The 14,831-nt window shown below is 58.9% G+C and overlaps 1 protein-coding gene across 2 annotated transcripts in view; it reads right to left on the bottom strand.

Annotated features, from left to right (window-relative positions):
* Positions 1–4,526: 4,526 nt before the first annotated feature.
* Positions 4,527–14,831, bottom strand: part of LOC101622727 (neuroblastoma suppressor of tumorigenicity 1) — a 12,998-nt gene continuing 2,693 nt past the window's right edge. The window contains exons 1-4 of one of the 2 annotated variants that reach the window (XM_012722768.1): positions 13,021–13,074; positions 7,785–7,979; positions 7,560–7,671; positions 4,527–6,068 (exon numbers count right to left, since the gene is read on the bottom strand). In XM_012722768.1, the coding sequence (XP_012578222.1) occupies positions 5,805–6,068; positions 7,560–7,671; positions 7,785–7,954 (546 nt within the window). In that variant the 5' untranslated portion in view covers positions 7,955–7,979; positions 13,021–13,074 and the 3' untranslated portion in view covers positions 4,527–5,804. Of the gene's footprint in view, positions 6,069–7,559; positions 7,672–7,784; positions 7,980–13,020; positions 13,075–14,831 lie in introns of those variants that run through there. The other variant, XM_012722767.1, reaches the window with a different exon arrangement.

Here is a 14,831-nt window from a genome sequence, read left to right as displayed (position 1 = left end):
CCACAGCCTTGGGGCTCCCCAGGCGGGAAGGAGCAGAGTCACCCTCTACAGGAGTAGGTGGGGCCCCTGCATGAGACCCTGCTGTGTCCCTGTCCTCCTGGCTAAGAGGAGACAGCACCTGCTAGGTGTTTGTGGGCCTGATCATTCGTTTCACATTTATTGAGCACTTACTAGGTATCTGACATTGTTGTGACCGATTAATTGGTTATTGTGACTACAATAACCAAGACAAAGAGTCCTGACTTCTCCAAGTTTACATCCTAGTAGTAGGAGACAATGAGCATTGAAACAAAAAATGACAATGAAACAAATTTTTAAGTAGCCATAAAGCGATCAGGTGCTATAGAGCAAAAGAAAATGTAGAGCAATAGAGAGAGAATGGAGTCGAGAGGAGACCAGCACAGTAACACCGGCTATGTTTCAGGGGTTGATTATCTTTTTGCCCCCAAAATAATACTGAGAGGCAGGTGCCAAGTGGAGGCTCAGAGAGGCCCTGGGCCTCACCCAAGGTCACCAGCAGCCGTGATCAAACTGTCTGAAACTCGGGGGAGCCTACTACAGAGAAACCTCAAGACCTCAGCCACCCCCAACTCACTGGTAGGTGCTCAGAACACCAGTCTCGGTGGCAGGTGATGCTGGAGGAAGAGGCCTGGCCTCCCGGCACCCCCAAACCCACATCGCCCTGACAACTAAGAGACAATTCCTGCAACACCTTAAGGAACGGGCTATCAGGCACTGGGCAGAGTGAGAAAGGCTGGACATGGGGTCCCAGCCCCAAGACTTCCCAGCACCGTTCTCTCCTCTGTAATAGTGGGCAGAGCAATGCCTCACCCCGTCCCGCGGTCTTGGAGCAGCACTGCCTGAGCAATCCGCAAGCCCCTCCGTGCGTCTCACTGGCTGTTGGCCTCAGTGTCCCCCATGCAATGGAAATGCGCCCAGTCTGCCAGCAGTCCTTCAACCAGCAAGAGCAAGCCCTGGAGATGCCACATGGAATAGACTCTGGAGCCCATTGTCCGGGCACCCACCAGCTCCTCTGCGCACGCTGGCCCCTCGGGCGCCTCCCAGGCAACCAGACCCATGGGCCCAACGGTTCCAGTGGACCTGGGCTGTGAGTGTGGAAAAATAAAATAAAATAAAATTCTTTGCTACTAAGAAATTGGAGTGGGGGCCCTTCCTGGTGGCGCAAGGGTTAAAACACAGCACTGTGAAGCCGGCTGAAGCCACTGTAGCATGAGTTCGATCCCTGGCCCCGGAGATGACCAGATGACGCACATGGTGTGGCAGACCTCTCCTGTCTCGCCCACTGCTCCCCTCAGCAGTCTATTTCAGTACATCTGCCCGTTATGCTCCCCACTCTGTCTTTGGGGGATCCACACCTCTGGCCTGTACCCCAGTTCTCTATGCCAAATAAATAAATCTTAAAAAAAAAATTAGTCCCTCTGCTTTAGATTTTGCTGTAACGTTTGATGTCCTTAATTTTTTAAGACCTAAAGAATATGCCAAAATTTTAAAAATATTTGTTGGTTCTAGGTGATAAATTCACAGATGTTATATTATGACTCGTACTTTGCTGTGATTAAAAAAATAATTTTTCAAGACTGGGCCTGGCAGTGGCGCCACCTTGTGGTCACCTGAGCTCTTACATTGAGCGGTGCCTGGGTGTGCTTACATTGGTCATCTCATCTTGGAGTAGTCAAGTCCTGCACTTCCTTAACAATGCTGAGTAGAGAAGGACCTTCAAGGATGCTCAGCATTTGCTCGAGTGCTTCTAGCTACAGGATGTGTCCTTCCTGGATGGGAGGGCTGGGGCTAGGGGCAGCTGAGTCTTAGCAAGTCCTCTGCCCCAGACCTCTACGCCTGTCAGCACATAGAGGAGCAGGAGAGCTGCCCTTTGCAGGGCTGGAGGAACTGAAGTGCAGGAGTTGTGGGGTCTTCCCAGAGCAGCTCCTGCAGGAGACACAAACTACATGGGCTAACTCCAGGAAGGCAGGGATCTGTCCCTTCTGTTCACTGCTGTATCTTCAGCACCTGTTAGGCTGCTGATAAACTATATCTGGTGCGTGAATAAACAAAACAATCAATCAACCACCAGCAATTGTGAGCCAAGTATTCATTCTCAATAATTTTTTTAAAGATTTATTTATTTATGCACACAGAACTTGGGTACAGGCCAGAGGTGCAGAAGCGGTGAGAGGATTCACCAGAGACAGAGTGGGGAGCAGAACAGGCAAATTGATGAAGTTCACTGCTGAGGGGAGCAGCAGGCGGGTCAGGAGAGGTCTGCCGCGCCACGTGGGTCAGCTCCCCAGCTGGGGATGGAACTCCTGCTGAAGCAGCCACGAGTAGCTTCATATTGCAGTGCTTTCACTCCTTGTGCCATCAGGGAGGGCCCATTCTCAATAATTTTAATAAAAGTATCAAGGCCTCATTCTATACCAGGCACTGTTACAAGTTGCCCATGGAAGGCCTTCCCTGCTGGTGCAACGGGTTGAAGCACAGCACTGTGAAGCCATAGGCAGCCACTGCAGCAGAGTTCGATCCCCGGCCAGGGAGTGACCCACACGGCACAGCAGACCTCTCCTGTCTCCCCACTGCTCCCCTCAGCAGTGTGTTTCAGTCTATCTGCCTGTTCTGCTCCCCACTCTGTCTCTGGTGAACCCTCTCACCTCCTATATTTCTGGCCTGTACCCCAGTTCTTGTATGCATAAAGAAATCTTACAACATAAGATTGCCCGTGTACACGATTCAGGTAAACATGACCTTGGGAGTGAGGTAGATGTGATCATTATTCCCCATTTTACAGATGGGGAAATTCAGAGACACTTAAGCAGCTCTCTCAAGTTCACACAGGTAGGAAGTGACGCAGGTAAGATTTGAACCTAGGCAGGCTGATTTTCCCAGAGATTTGGGGCAGGAGGAGTTGTTGGCAAACCAGGTGGGGAAGCCATACAAATTACCCACCCCTTCTCCGGGGAAGACCTTGCACGGAATTTAAATCTCTCCTCCCTTATAGTGGTGAAGGGGAATGCGGGGGGGGGGGGGCCTGCAAGGTGTTTTATTCCGGACCACCTTGGTGGTTCAGTTTGAGTTTGGCCAAGGGAAGAGTGGGAAGTCACTGCCCGCCCCTCTATCCCATTGCCAAGCTGGCACACCTAGAGACAATTCTTCGGGTCCTCCAACGTGGCTCCTCCCACTCAGTGCCCCACGCCCAACCAGCAGCGTCGCTCCCGTGTGGCCACGCCCCGTGGCCACGCCCTCATCCCTACTGCGCCCTTAGCTCTGGCTTCCACCTTTTCCTGCGCAGACATCTCCTGGGCAATTAGTACCGAAAGGACTTAGTCTGACTCGGACTGGTCATTTCAGGCCAGCCTCAGTCTGCATGCAGCCTCCTGGTGTTGGTGAATTTACACCCCGCCTAATTCCAGAGGATGCAGGCAGCTCCTGTCCAAGACTCACTCTGCCGAGACTGTGCTGGGGTCTCGGGACACCCCCCCAAGGGATCTCAGGGGCCACCCCCAAGGACCCGGCAGGAGCTCCTCCTTTGAACCTGACCGCTGAGTCCTTTGACTGGGGCAGCACTTTCTTGTCCCCTGGAGTTAGCCCTCACCTCCAGACGTGGCAGCATGGCCTGTAGGGTTGTCATACCAGACAGGGGGTACCCGAGTCTGCATGCAGGACATAAACTTTTCCCTAACCAAATTCCACACAGAGGGGTGCAGGCCACCCTGGGTGGTCACACAAACTGTGTCCAACTTGAACAAGGGTGTTCTGAACCGGGAAGCACCCCCACCTGCACGGCAGAGAGAGCAGCCAGGATAGGAAGGGATAACATGCCATACCACTATTGCCAGAAGGGTGCTGGGCCAGAATTGGGGTGCTGCTGCTGCCCAGGTAGGTCACTTTCAGGTGTAATGGTCCAAGGTCTTCGTGCAAACTTGAGAATTTTCCATGAGTGCAAAGTAACATAAGCAGATTGCCTGCTATGTGGTGGTTACTGCAGCATGTTAAGGGACACAACCCTCCCCAGTGACACCACCAGACCTGCCACGCAGAACCTCGGGGGACCCAGCTCAGTCACAAGAGCAGGTGGGCACATGGCAATGAGCAAATGGCCACCCCGGAGGCCAGACGGTGTGGGTATGATCCTGTAGGTAACATTTCCTTCAAACTGGGCACCTTCGAAATGAGGGCAATGCTGTCTCCCAGACTTGGGGAGAGCGAGGCAGACCCCAGGGCCGCACCCTACCTAGTATATGATCTGGTAACCACTCGTGATGATTCATTTCCCCTTCTCCTGGGCCAGGCCAGGCCGGGCTCCAGGGAAGGGCTGATGCAGAAAAGCCCAGCCAGACCTGGACACCCACCCTAAAGAAGAGGTGGGCCAGGGGTACAGGAGGGGGTGGTGTGATGCAGGGAGGGGCTGTGCGCTACGCAGCCGCAGCCCAACCCTCCACCCCACCCCACCCCACCCCCAGCTGTGGGGGGGACTCCACAGCCGGTCAGCAGGGCCAGTCGAGGACGATGAGGACCAGGCATTGAATGAGTTTATTCATGAGAAAACTCAGGGTCCGTCAGGGAGACAATCTATTGGTTACAAGCTCCAGAAGCTCTTGTCAGAAGTTGATGCCAGGGCCCCCAAGCAGGAGCCTGGCAGGGCCAGCAGGCAGTTCTGGGAGCCACCAGACCTGCCGTGTAGAACCTCGTGGGACCCAGCTCAATCACAGAGGGTGCGGGCACGTGGCCGAGGGGTGGCCTTCATTGCCCTCCTCCCCGGGGCTCCCACCCCCGTGTAAAGTGCAGCTGGCAGTGGGGGGGCGGGTGAGACTGGATAGCTCCATGGCTGCCACACAATGCAGTGAACACCCCACCCCCAAGAGCCTGCACCCTCCCTCCTCTGGGGGCACAGCCAGAATCCATCCAACCTAGGTCCGCCTTGAAACCTCTGGGAAGAGGCGCCCCCCTCCAGACTTGCAGGTATTCAGGAAGAGCAGCCCAGGGGTGAGGCTGGCTCTTTCAGCTCCATGGGGGGGGGGGCTAGAATTTGGGGGGCAGTGGGGTATGAGGCTCTGAGTGGGATGCAGCACTGTTCTTCTGCAGGGATGGTGTGGTGGGGGTTCACCCCTGCCCCCTGGTCAGGAAGGCACCTCCCTCCTCTCCCCCGCTCCCCCACCCTCAGAAAGCCACAGAAACGGGAGAGGCCCAAAGCCTGGCTCCCACCTCCAGGGCCATGAGTCAGCAGGGTCCTGCCCGGGCCTGACTCCCAGCCACGCCATCAAGGGGGGCACTTGGTGGCACTGAGGAGAAGCTAACCCAGCCTTGGGGAGCAGGTGGGAGGCCTCTGGGAAGCCTCAGGGGCTAGGGACCCTGCTTCTGCTGATGCGCTGGGAAGCAGCCCACCTCAGCTCGGGCCGGCACCACCGTCTGCACCCAGCGGCCCTGGCCCACCAGGGCTGGGCCTCAGCCTGTCTCTGCCATCTCGAGGGGCCTCACCCTGCCTCAGCAGTTCAGCCACCTTCCTCACGGTCCCGAGGGCACATCATTAGGAGGAGGAGAGGAAGAGAAGCCCCTCCGATAAAGAACCCTGAAGACCTCTGCTTCTTCCCCCCCCCTTGAATATATTAAATTGTGTCACTGGGTTCCCACCCTCCTCGGATCTCCACGGCAACCAGGAAGCATTCCAAGTCCAAGTCTCAATCCAAGTCCATCCAGTGCCAAGGGGGGGCTCCTGCCTCTCCCCCAACTCCTCCCCGGAGGGTGAGACCCAACATGCCACAGGGGACGAGAGGGGAGAAGACTTGGGGGCCTCAGTCCTCAGCCCCCTCTTCCTCAGGGTGGGGGGCCCCCGGGGGACTCTCGGGCTCAGGGGCCTGCCCGGCAGGGTGGGGGTGGGGGTGGGGGTGAGGGTGGGGGCCAGGCTGGGCGGCGGGCCCGTCCTCGCCCTGCACGTAGACGTTCAGCCCCTCGGGACTCGGCTCTTTGCCACACGCCTGGCAGCTGCAGTGCACAATCTTCTCCACCAGCTTGTCCACCCTGGGTACCTCCTCGTGGCCGGGGCACTCCAAGGTCACCTGGAGAGGCAGGAGAGAAGGGCAGCGATGTTCCCAAAGGTCCCTAAGAAGGCCTCCCTGGGACCACTTCCCCATGGGGCCAAAACACCCCGACCCCGATGCCAGAGCCCTCCTGTCGCACCCCAGTCTCCCAGCAGGCCAAGAGGAGGGGGTTAAGCCCGACCCATCTCGCAGCCAGTCCTGCCGCCTTCTGATCCATCCCCCCACCGAAGTCAGAGAGCAAAAACCGCAGTATGACCTCTCCCTGCCTGAAGGGCCTCCACGGCCCCCACTGCACTTGGAGAAAAATGCTGACTCCGTGTGAAGGCCACCCAGCACCCTCAGGCTGCCCGGCTGACCTCTCCGCTCCAGACCCTGCGCCGCTCCCACCAGAGCAGCGCTCACTCGTGAACCTGAGACTCTGCACCTGCTGTTCCCCCGCCAGGAACGGCCCATCCCCCCGACCCGCCCTCCACTCTGTCCAGTTAACCTCTGCCCAACCTGCAGGCCCAGACTCAGACACTGCCTCAAAGCCGCCCCTCCCAGCCGAAGCCCCTCAACAAGCCCCTTTCGCCTCATGCTCTCCTGTCCCACCCTTCCAATTGTCCTTTCTTTTTCTTTCTCTCCCTCCGCAGACCCCTACTCAGTGCCACTCTGGGGACACATGACAGACGTGGTCACTGAAGAGACTCAGCCTGTTAGCGGAAAGGCTTGTCACAGTAACCCAAAGGCAGTTGGATGCAAGGGGCGGGAAAGGAGCCCTAAGAAAAAGAGGCAGAAGAGAACAAAGGAATGAACAGAAGCTGGGCGTCCCTGGTGGCACAGCGCTATCGAGCATTGCCAGCACGAGTTCGATCCCCACCAGGGAGTGACCCACACGGCGCAGCAGACCTCTGTTGTCTCGCTCACTGCTCCCCTCAGCACTGTATTTCACTAGATCTGCCTGTTCTGCTCCCCACTCTATCTCTGCTGAATCTTCTCACGCACACCCCCATACATACCTCTGGCCTACACCCCAATTTTTCTATGCATAAGTAAATAAAAATAAATCTTTTTTTTTAAAAAAAGCACAAAGTTAACTAGGTTGAGGAGGAGGAAAGAGAATAGTAGTCCAAATAGAGAAGAGTGTGTCAAAGGTCGTGGGGCAGCAAGCAAGTGGGTGTGAGGGACCGAAAGGAGGTGATTAGAGTATCAGGTGTCAAGCCATAAGGAAGGAGAGGGAGGCAAGAGGAAGCTAAAAAGCCTGGTGAGTCAGATTCACTCCACGGGCTTTGGCCCTATCAACAGCAATGGGAAAAGCCACAGAAAGAATTTCGGCGTATAACTGACATCAGCTAGGCGCTTCAGAAAGCGCTCCTGTCCCCTATGTGCTGGTGTCAACGCTTCAGCTACGCAGGAAGCAAGAGCCCCGTGTGTGACTCCAGCCTCAGCCTCAGCACCTGCACGCAGAGGGGCCTCACTGCAGGCTTGGAACCCACCGGGTGCCGCAGGGGCGGGGCGGGGCGTACTCACAATCTCCCACATGGACTGGGCCGGCATGCAGGAGTCGCAGTGGACCAGCGACTCTGTGGACTGCGGGAAGGTGTTGGGGACGCTGTAGCTGAAGCACTGTCCTAGGCACGCCCTGCAGGGGAGAGTCGCCACACCGTGTCACTGTGGGGGGGAGGCAAAGTGCAGACAGGCAGCTCTGCCCCTTCCTCCCTCCTGGGTCCTGTGCGCCCCGCACCCAGATCCCACCTGTTCTGGATGGACTTGGCCTCACAGCCACTGTGGCCCACAATCTGGGTGATGTTCTTGGCTTCGCACCAGGCACTCTTGTCTGGAAACAGGGCCAGCTTGTTGATGGGCGGTGGGGCGGCCAGCAGCAAGGCGGGGAGAACAGCCCCCACCAGGACTTGAAGCATCATGCCCGTGGCCGTCGGAACCCTAGAACTGAGCAAGGTCGGCAGGTGAGGGCCAGCAGGGCCCCCGAGGCTGCACAGCAGGAGCAGAGGTGGGAGCACTGACACCCGAGTGCTGCCCTCTGCAGGCCCAGCTCTACCACTCAGGAGCCAAGCACAGTCCTGGACAGCTTCGTGCTCCCTTAGGAACCTCACAAAGGGGGTGCTGAGAGTATGTGCACCGGTTGAGTATCGCAGAGAGGCTAGCATAGTACAGATGCTATATTGTTAATTATTTTTAAACTTACTATTTGCATTGAGCAAGTCATTTTTTTTACTGTGACTCAGTTTCTCCACTGAACTGTGGGGGTGGCGCTACCATGCACAGAAAAGGACTGTGGTCACCGCTAAGCCAACTCGGCTCCCAAACACCAGCTAAGCACCACTAGCTCCCTCTTCTCTCTAAGGTATCGGATCCTCCAGGGAAGCACAAATTGCCCCCCATGCCCGTCCTCAAGGGGCTAGTCACCCTGCATGCCCCCAGGACACGATGCCACGGGTCAGCAGGCTGATGCAGGAAGAGCTCGCCGCTGTCTTCAGGCCATTGTCAATTCTTGTGCCTCCTTGGCTGGCTGGACCTCAGGAAGAAACACCACTCCCAAACCAGACCGTGCTTCCAGAATACCCTTCCAGGACCTGAGTCCAGAGTCCCCCCACACACCATTCACCCCCTCTGCATCCTAACCCTGAGCCCAGCAGGAGACATGGGAACCCAGAGCTGGTCCCTCGCAAACTCCCTGCTCTGGAATGACGGTGCAAGGTGTGGCAATACCAGAACTTGCCAGAAGGTGGCACTGCAGGGCAGAGTGTCTGCGCAGCCATCCAGAGGGCACTCACCCAAGGTCCCCCAGCTGGGTCTCCAGGAGGTTTTGCAGACGCCCCCACCTCAAAATGAGTGGGGGAGAAGGCTTCAAGGGGACCAAGAAGGAGGGTAAAGCCTGCACAGGGAGAGGTCCTCTGGGGACAGGGAACTGCACTGACACCAGCTGTGTGATCCTGGACACTCAGGCCGCTGGGTCGCCTCCTGGAAAATGAGTAGTGACCAGTGGTTTCCAGGCCTGGTAGAACATGAGAACCCCAGCGGGGCTGGGGCAGAAGGTGGTCTAGGGAGGGGCAGGGAGGCGTCTGCATTCCTACCAAGCTTCTGGTGGGTAGCTGGTGAAGGGTCCGGGAGGGCAGGGGGTGCTGGCCCCGGGAGCCTGGGTGGCCTGGCTGGGGGGCGCCTGCTGGGAAGGCTGTGCCCCCTCCCCCCACCTGTCCCCAGCTGCTGCCCCTTCTCCCCGCTGGAGGTCTCGGGAAGCAGGGCCTGGCCCCACCTCTATGTCCTGGCCCAGCACGGATGGGTGAAGTGCAGAGGTGAACCCAGACCCTCTGCCCCCTCCCCGGAGACTGTGTCAGGACTGGGGTGTCACCACTCAGGCCTCGCCTACAAGACGGACAGCAGATCCTGTCTGTTCGGTACAACCACGTCTGACAAAACAGAACGGACACGTTCCTAACTGGCGCCCAGGTTCTCTTCAAGCTGGACACCCAGGAGGTGGCTCTCCCCTCAGGGAGCTCGCTGGCCTGTCCAGGCTGGACCAGCCCTTAAGTAACCTCTGAGGTGTCAGGGGACTTTTGTCCCTGAACCGACCCCCATCATGACTCCTCTGGAAAACCGGGGGGGAAGCCGGGACCCAGCTCTGTCAGGATTTGGAAGTGAGGCTGAGATTGGGTCGAACCCTCTGCTCCAATTCGGAGTCGGAATTAAGAGGTCATGATAGAACTGAGGCCAGGGTGAGCCAGGCCGAGGTTCGTTAGAGCTGAGATGGAGGTTTATGGGGAGATGGGGTCATGGTGGCTGGCCAGGGGATCGGCTAGATCGGTTGTAGCAGAGAAATGCCAAAACCCTCTTCTTCCTCTCTCTGGGCATTTCATGGAGAGCCAGCTGTGCCCAGGTAGGGGCCCTGAAACCCCACCCAGGGCCTCAGGTGCGGGGGCTGAGATGACTCTCCTTCCCCAGATCAGCAGCCTCCCACCAGAAGCGTGGCCCTGGGGTCTCCCTGTGCAAACCCTCCCTCCTAGGAGCTGTGTGCTTCCAGGCTTAAACTGTGCCTCTGACCCCAACCTTAAAACGGGGAGCCGTTTAAGACTGAGAGAATGAAAGCACCCACAGGCACCCAATTCAGGCCAGTTCTCTCCCCCCGCACCCCACCCCACCTCCCCGGGAGAGATGGCGGGAAAGGTGAACCACTTCAGAGCCAAGTAGGAGCTGAGCAGAGCAGAGAGGTGCCAGGCTGGGCTCGCCCACATGCCTTGATTGGGACACACCCCCACGTGGCCCCCTGGTGCCCCCCCGCATGGAGAGGGGGCTGAGGACTCTGCCAACAAGTTTTAATTTCATTTGGTTTATGCTTTTCCATTGTTTTTTCAAGCAGCAGCAACTCAGCTAATTTTTTTAAGCAGTCTGACCTTCCTTCCTGAGACGTGAGAGCCTCACCCAGATTCTCGTTCCTTCCTGCCGCAGAGGTCTCAGGGCAAGTCATGAGCTCCCGAACTACCAGGCCGCTGACCCCCGCTTTGCAAAGGAGTTGTCCCAAGGCTAATGTGCTTCCTTGGGTCATCGGTTCTCTGCAGCTCCACTGGGACGCTGTTAACTGTGCCCCTTCAGGGGGAGGCAGGGGGCGCCCCAGAGCCTCCCCTCCCGCCCACCCCTGCGCCCACCCCTGCCTCGCTGCAACCAGGCGGTGCCCACTGTGGGCAAGGCACGGGTCTAGGCACTTCTGCACGTGCTCATTCATTCGGTCCTGTAACAGCCCCATGGCACAAATGCAATTATCTGCCCCCGTTACGTAGATGAAAACACGGAGGCACAGGAGACGGAGATCTCCGCACGGAACAGAGCGTGACCCTGGACCCAGAAGGGTAGATGGCAGGGCTCCCAGGACCTAGAGAGGCCTCCGGACCGGTCTGGAGCTGACAAGAACCCAGAGGTGTGCGGCCTCTGCCTGGGGGCTGCCTCTTTCCCGGGGAACACTTGGAGGCCCACCCCAGCGGGGGGGGGGGGGGGTCCGGGAGCCCATCTCAGAGTCCCAGTCCTGATCCTGAACCCCAGAAGCCAAGCAGATGGCCCTGGTGGACCGCTTCTCACGGAGCCGGGGAAGGGGTGACCCTACCCTCTTTCAGGTTTGAGTCCCGCTTCAAGGAGGGTGTCCTCAGCTCAGGGTGTGGGCCGTCGACCCCCCAGGCCCCAACCCTGGCCCTGAGTCTCCCAGGGTCCTCGTGCAGACACCTGACTACATGCTGAGGACGCAAAAAGGAAGTGGGGGAGGTCACAGCCCATCTAAACCGAGGCGGGGATGGAGGGATAAATGCCAGCACCCTTCTCTGCTGCGGGGGCTTCCTGGAGCTTGGTTCAGAAGGATTGCGGGGGGTGGGAGGTGAGGCAGTCAGACCATGTGAGGGTTCTGGGGTCAGGCCTGTGGGGTTTGTTCTTTCCACACCTGCCAGAGCCCAGCCTCTTCCCTGAGGTGCTGGCCCAAAGCTCAGGTGCCCGGGCCCCGGTCCTGGACTTCCTGACCCATGCACGAGTGTGGGGTGCAGCTCCTGACAACTCTGTGCACCCACGTAATTCTGAGCCCCTGCTCCATGGCCCCCCAATTCCGGGAGGAATGTGCCTTTTAGCAGCACGGCTGCCAGTGCTGGATGCTGTCACACACACCGCTGATTCTGGTGGGGAATCAGGTCTCACTGTCACCCAGAGGGGCTGTGACCTCCAGCCCACCCTCCACCCCAGCTACTGAAACCCTTTGCAGGGCCAAGAGCCAATTCAGTACAACAAGCGAACAGTCACTGCTCATTTCCTTCTGGGTAAATCAGAATATTCGGGGTCGGTTGAGGTCAGGCACCCGGTCTCTAGCCTGTCTCTGTCTCTGTCTCTCTCTCACACACACACACACGCCGTGGGGGAGGGCACAGGGTAGGCCTGGCAAATCCTGAGTGGAAAGGCAGCCTCCCGACCCAAGTCCTTCCCACTCAGCCCCAGCAACAGGACAGGCGGACGAGCAGACGGACGTTTCCACCTGTGGGCTCCGCACTCAGGTAACAGCAACTCGACAGAAAGCACATGGGGCCTGCCTGGGGGTGTCTCTCAAAATGGATGCTCCTGTCCCCACCTCCACCCCCCCACAAGCAGGCGGGGGCCTGTCTCCTCCATTATCCACAATGGACTGAGGCTGGGGCTCCAATCCCAGCTTAGCCCTGCTGCCTTTCCTTGCCTCAGTTTCCCCATCTGCACAGCGGTAGGGTGGCAACAGCGCCTCACCGGGCTTCACAGGGCCGCCGCGAAAATGAACCTGCAGTCACGTGGCAAGCCCGGCCGTGGGCGGGCGCCGGCCTGGGGACGCCACCCTGGCGCGGGCTGCCGTGGGGTCACCCCGAGGCTCACCCTCCCTGAAGGCTGCCCACGCCAGCTCCTCCCACTCTCCCCCTTCCACAGGGTGCTGGGTGGGTCCTGAGACCCTCTCAGTAGGGTTTGCATCTGACCCCGTGAAACTGGATTGAGGGAACCTCGCGGGGAATCCCAGAAAAACGCGGTGCTGGCTGGGGAAGGTTCCCAAACCGTCCCGTGCTGCCCAACACAGCCCTCTGGCTGGCCAACTCCGACCCTGGGCCACTGCCGGCGGAACGGACAGGATCCTGGAGAGCAGCCCCCCAGCTTCCAGAAGCCAGACGGCCTGGTCCACAGGGTGGGGCGTCCTGGGGCAGCCTGGCTGGGGACCACTGCAGACCTTGGGAGGCGCGGGCTTCCTCGGTGGCACAGCTAAAGGCTGGCTGCGGGAGGGGCAGGACAGTGACAGGCCCAGGTCCCAGGCCACTCGCCTCACCTTCCGAAGCCTCACTTTAAACGAGGGTGGCCTGGGAATGCCCACTTCACCGACTCCCTCAAGGGAAGCCTGGCTCCAGCCAGGATCTTGAGACCTCTGTGATTCCAAGACTCCAGGCTCATCACCAGGTGGCTTCCCTGAAAGGGTGGGTCCCCACAAAATACTCACAGGGTTTTTTCAAAGCGTCCAGAGCGGGCGTTTTCTAATACCCGGCACTTCGGCGTGTGGGTCAGAAGAATCTGGCCCGTAACCTTAGAGAAGGAAGCCTGCCCAGGCTTAGGGTCATCTCCAGAACCCCAGTGTACCACTGAGAGCTGGCAGGGCCTCCGGCTTGGCGATGAGTCACCCTGTCCCTGTCATGTGAGGCCCCTCCCTCTCTCCTCCCTCCAGGCCCCTGTCCCATTCCTTAGCTCAACTATAAACCCTCACTCCCCGCCACCCCATTTACTGCAGAGCTGACAGCCGAGTGGATTCCCCATGCGTATATAATTAAATTTGGTCTTTTTCTCCTACTAATCTGTCTGATGTTAATTTGCTTGCTCAACCAGCCCCAGAAGAACCCACAGGGTGCAGGCATTTTCTCCTGTGCCTCCACACCTTCTTTCTGCCAGGCAGGAGCTGGCCGTCCAGGCCCACAGGGCCGAGTCTGTGCCGAGAGAGCTGCCCTCCTGACCGCGGCCTCTACCTAGCCCGGCCTCCTGCCCACCGACCCTCCTGCCCACAGACCCAAAACTCTCCCAAGCAAATATCTGCCGATGAGCGCTGCACACCAGGCCTACACATCTGCTCAGCAGAAGCGCCACTGCGGCCTCCCCGCGGCCTCTCCAGCGCCTGCCCACCAGGGCAGCCTCTGGCCTTGGCATTGGGGGTGGGGAGGAGCTAAACTGAAATCTCACTTTTTAAGAATGAGGACATGGCTGTGGGTAAAGCGCACCACCTAGCCTCCTCGCCCTGCCGTCCATCCCTCCAGGCTCCATCTCTGCCACAGGCAAGGCCAGGAGAGAGGTCCAGCTAGCCAAGGCTGGGGGGAGAGGGGTGGGGGTCGCCAAGGAAACGTCCAGCCTCCCCGGTCTTTGGCCCTAGGGGAAGGCAAACCACACCCAAGCAGCCCCAGCATCTGGGGGAGTTTCAGGCAGCGGGTGGTTCGCAGTAACAAAGGGCCAGGGGCTCCGGGCTGACAAATTGCTTCCCCTCCCCTCGCGCCCCACCCCGCCCCCACCCCCTGGCCCAGCCTTTGGCCTCCAGCCCTGACCTCTGTTTTCCCGAGGCTTCCCTAGTTACAGGCTGGTGTCCTCCAGCTGGGTAAGGGCCTCAGGAAGCCTGCAAATGTGCCCTTCTCCCCTGGTGCCCGCCAAGCCTCTGGTCAGCCAAGGCAGGCAGCTGCCCCTTCGCCGCGGCTTGTAAAAGATCTGAATCGCCCCGCCCAGGGAGCGGGCGGGCAGGTGGCCGGCAGCAGGGCCCTGCAGTCCAGGCCTCGTGGGGGTGGAATTCTTAAGAAAACCGGGCCCCCGGAAAGGCTGGCTCCCCAGGCCCCGACTCAATTCCAGGGGGATGACCCAGGCCAGGCCCCGGGGCAGGCGGAAGGTAGGGGGAGGGTTGCCCCCCTTCGCCCGGTCTAGGAAAGTATTCATGAACCCCACTGGGGGGCCGTGCCTCCGACACTAGGGGACTGTCTGAATTTGGGGTGGGGGGCAGGGGTACGCAGAGACACAGAGACTTCCACAGTGGGGCAGGACTGAGAGGCACAGAGAAAACATGGGCAGACAAGCCCAGGGAAGCTGAAAGCGGAGGCAAGAAACAGAAAGAAAGAACCAGAGAAAGTGGGAGACGGAAACAGACAGACAGACGAAGAGAGAGCAAGACCGAGAGACAAAAAGGAAGGCCGAAAGGTTCGGGAGCGCTCGGAGCGGCTCGAGGCGCGGCGCGGAGAGGCCCGGCCGGAGCTGGGGGGACGCGCAAGCCCCGCGGCCGAGCTCTGC

This window comes from Condylura cristata, unplaced genomic scaffold (genome assembly GCF_000260355.1).
Source record: "Condylura cristata isolate star-nosed mole 26May11 unplaced genomic scaffold, ConCri1.0 scaffold00008, whole genome shotgun sequence".
Lineage (NCBI taxonomy): Eukaryota > Metazoa > Chordata > Mammalia > Eulipotyphla > Talpidae > Condylura > Condylura cristata.
The sequence above is the reverse complement of the archived record's forward strand: the minus strand, read 5'-3'. Positions and strand labels throughout refer to the sequence as shown.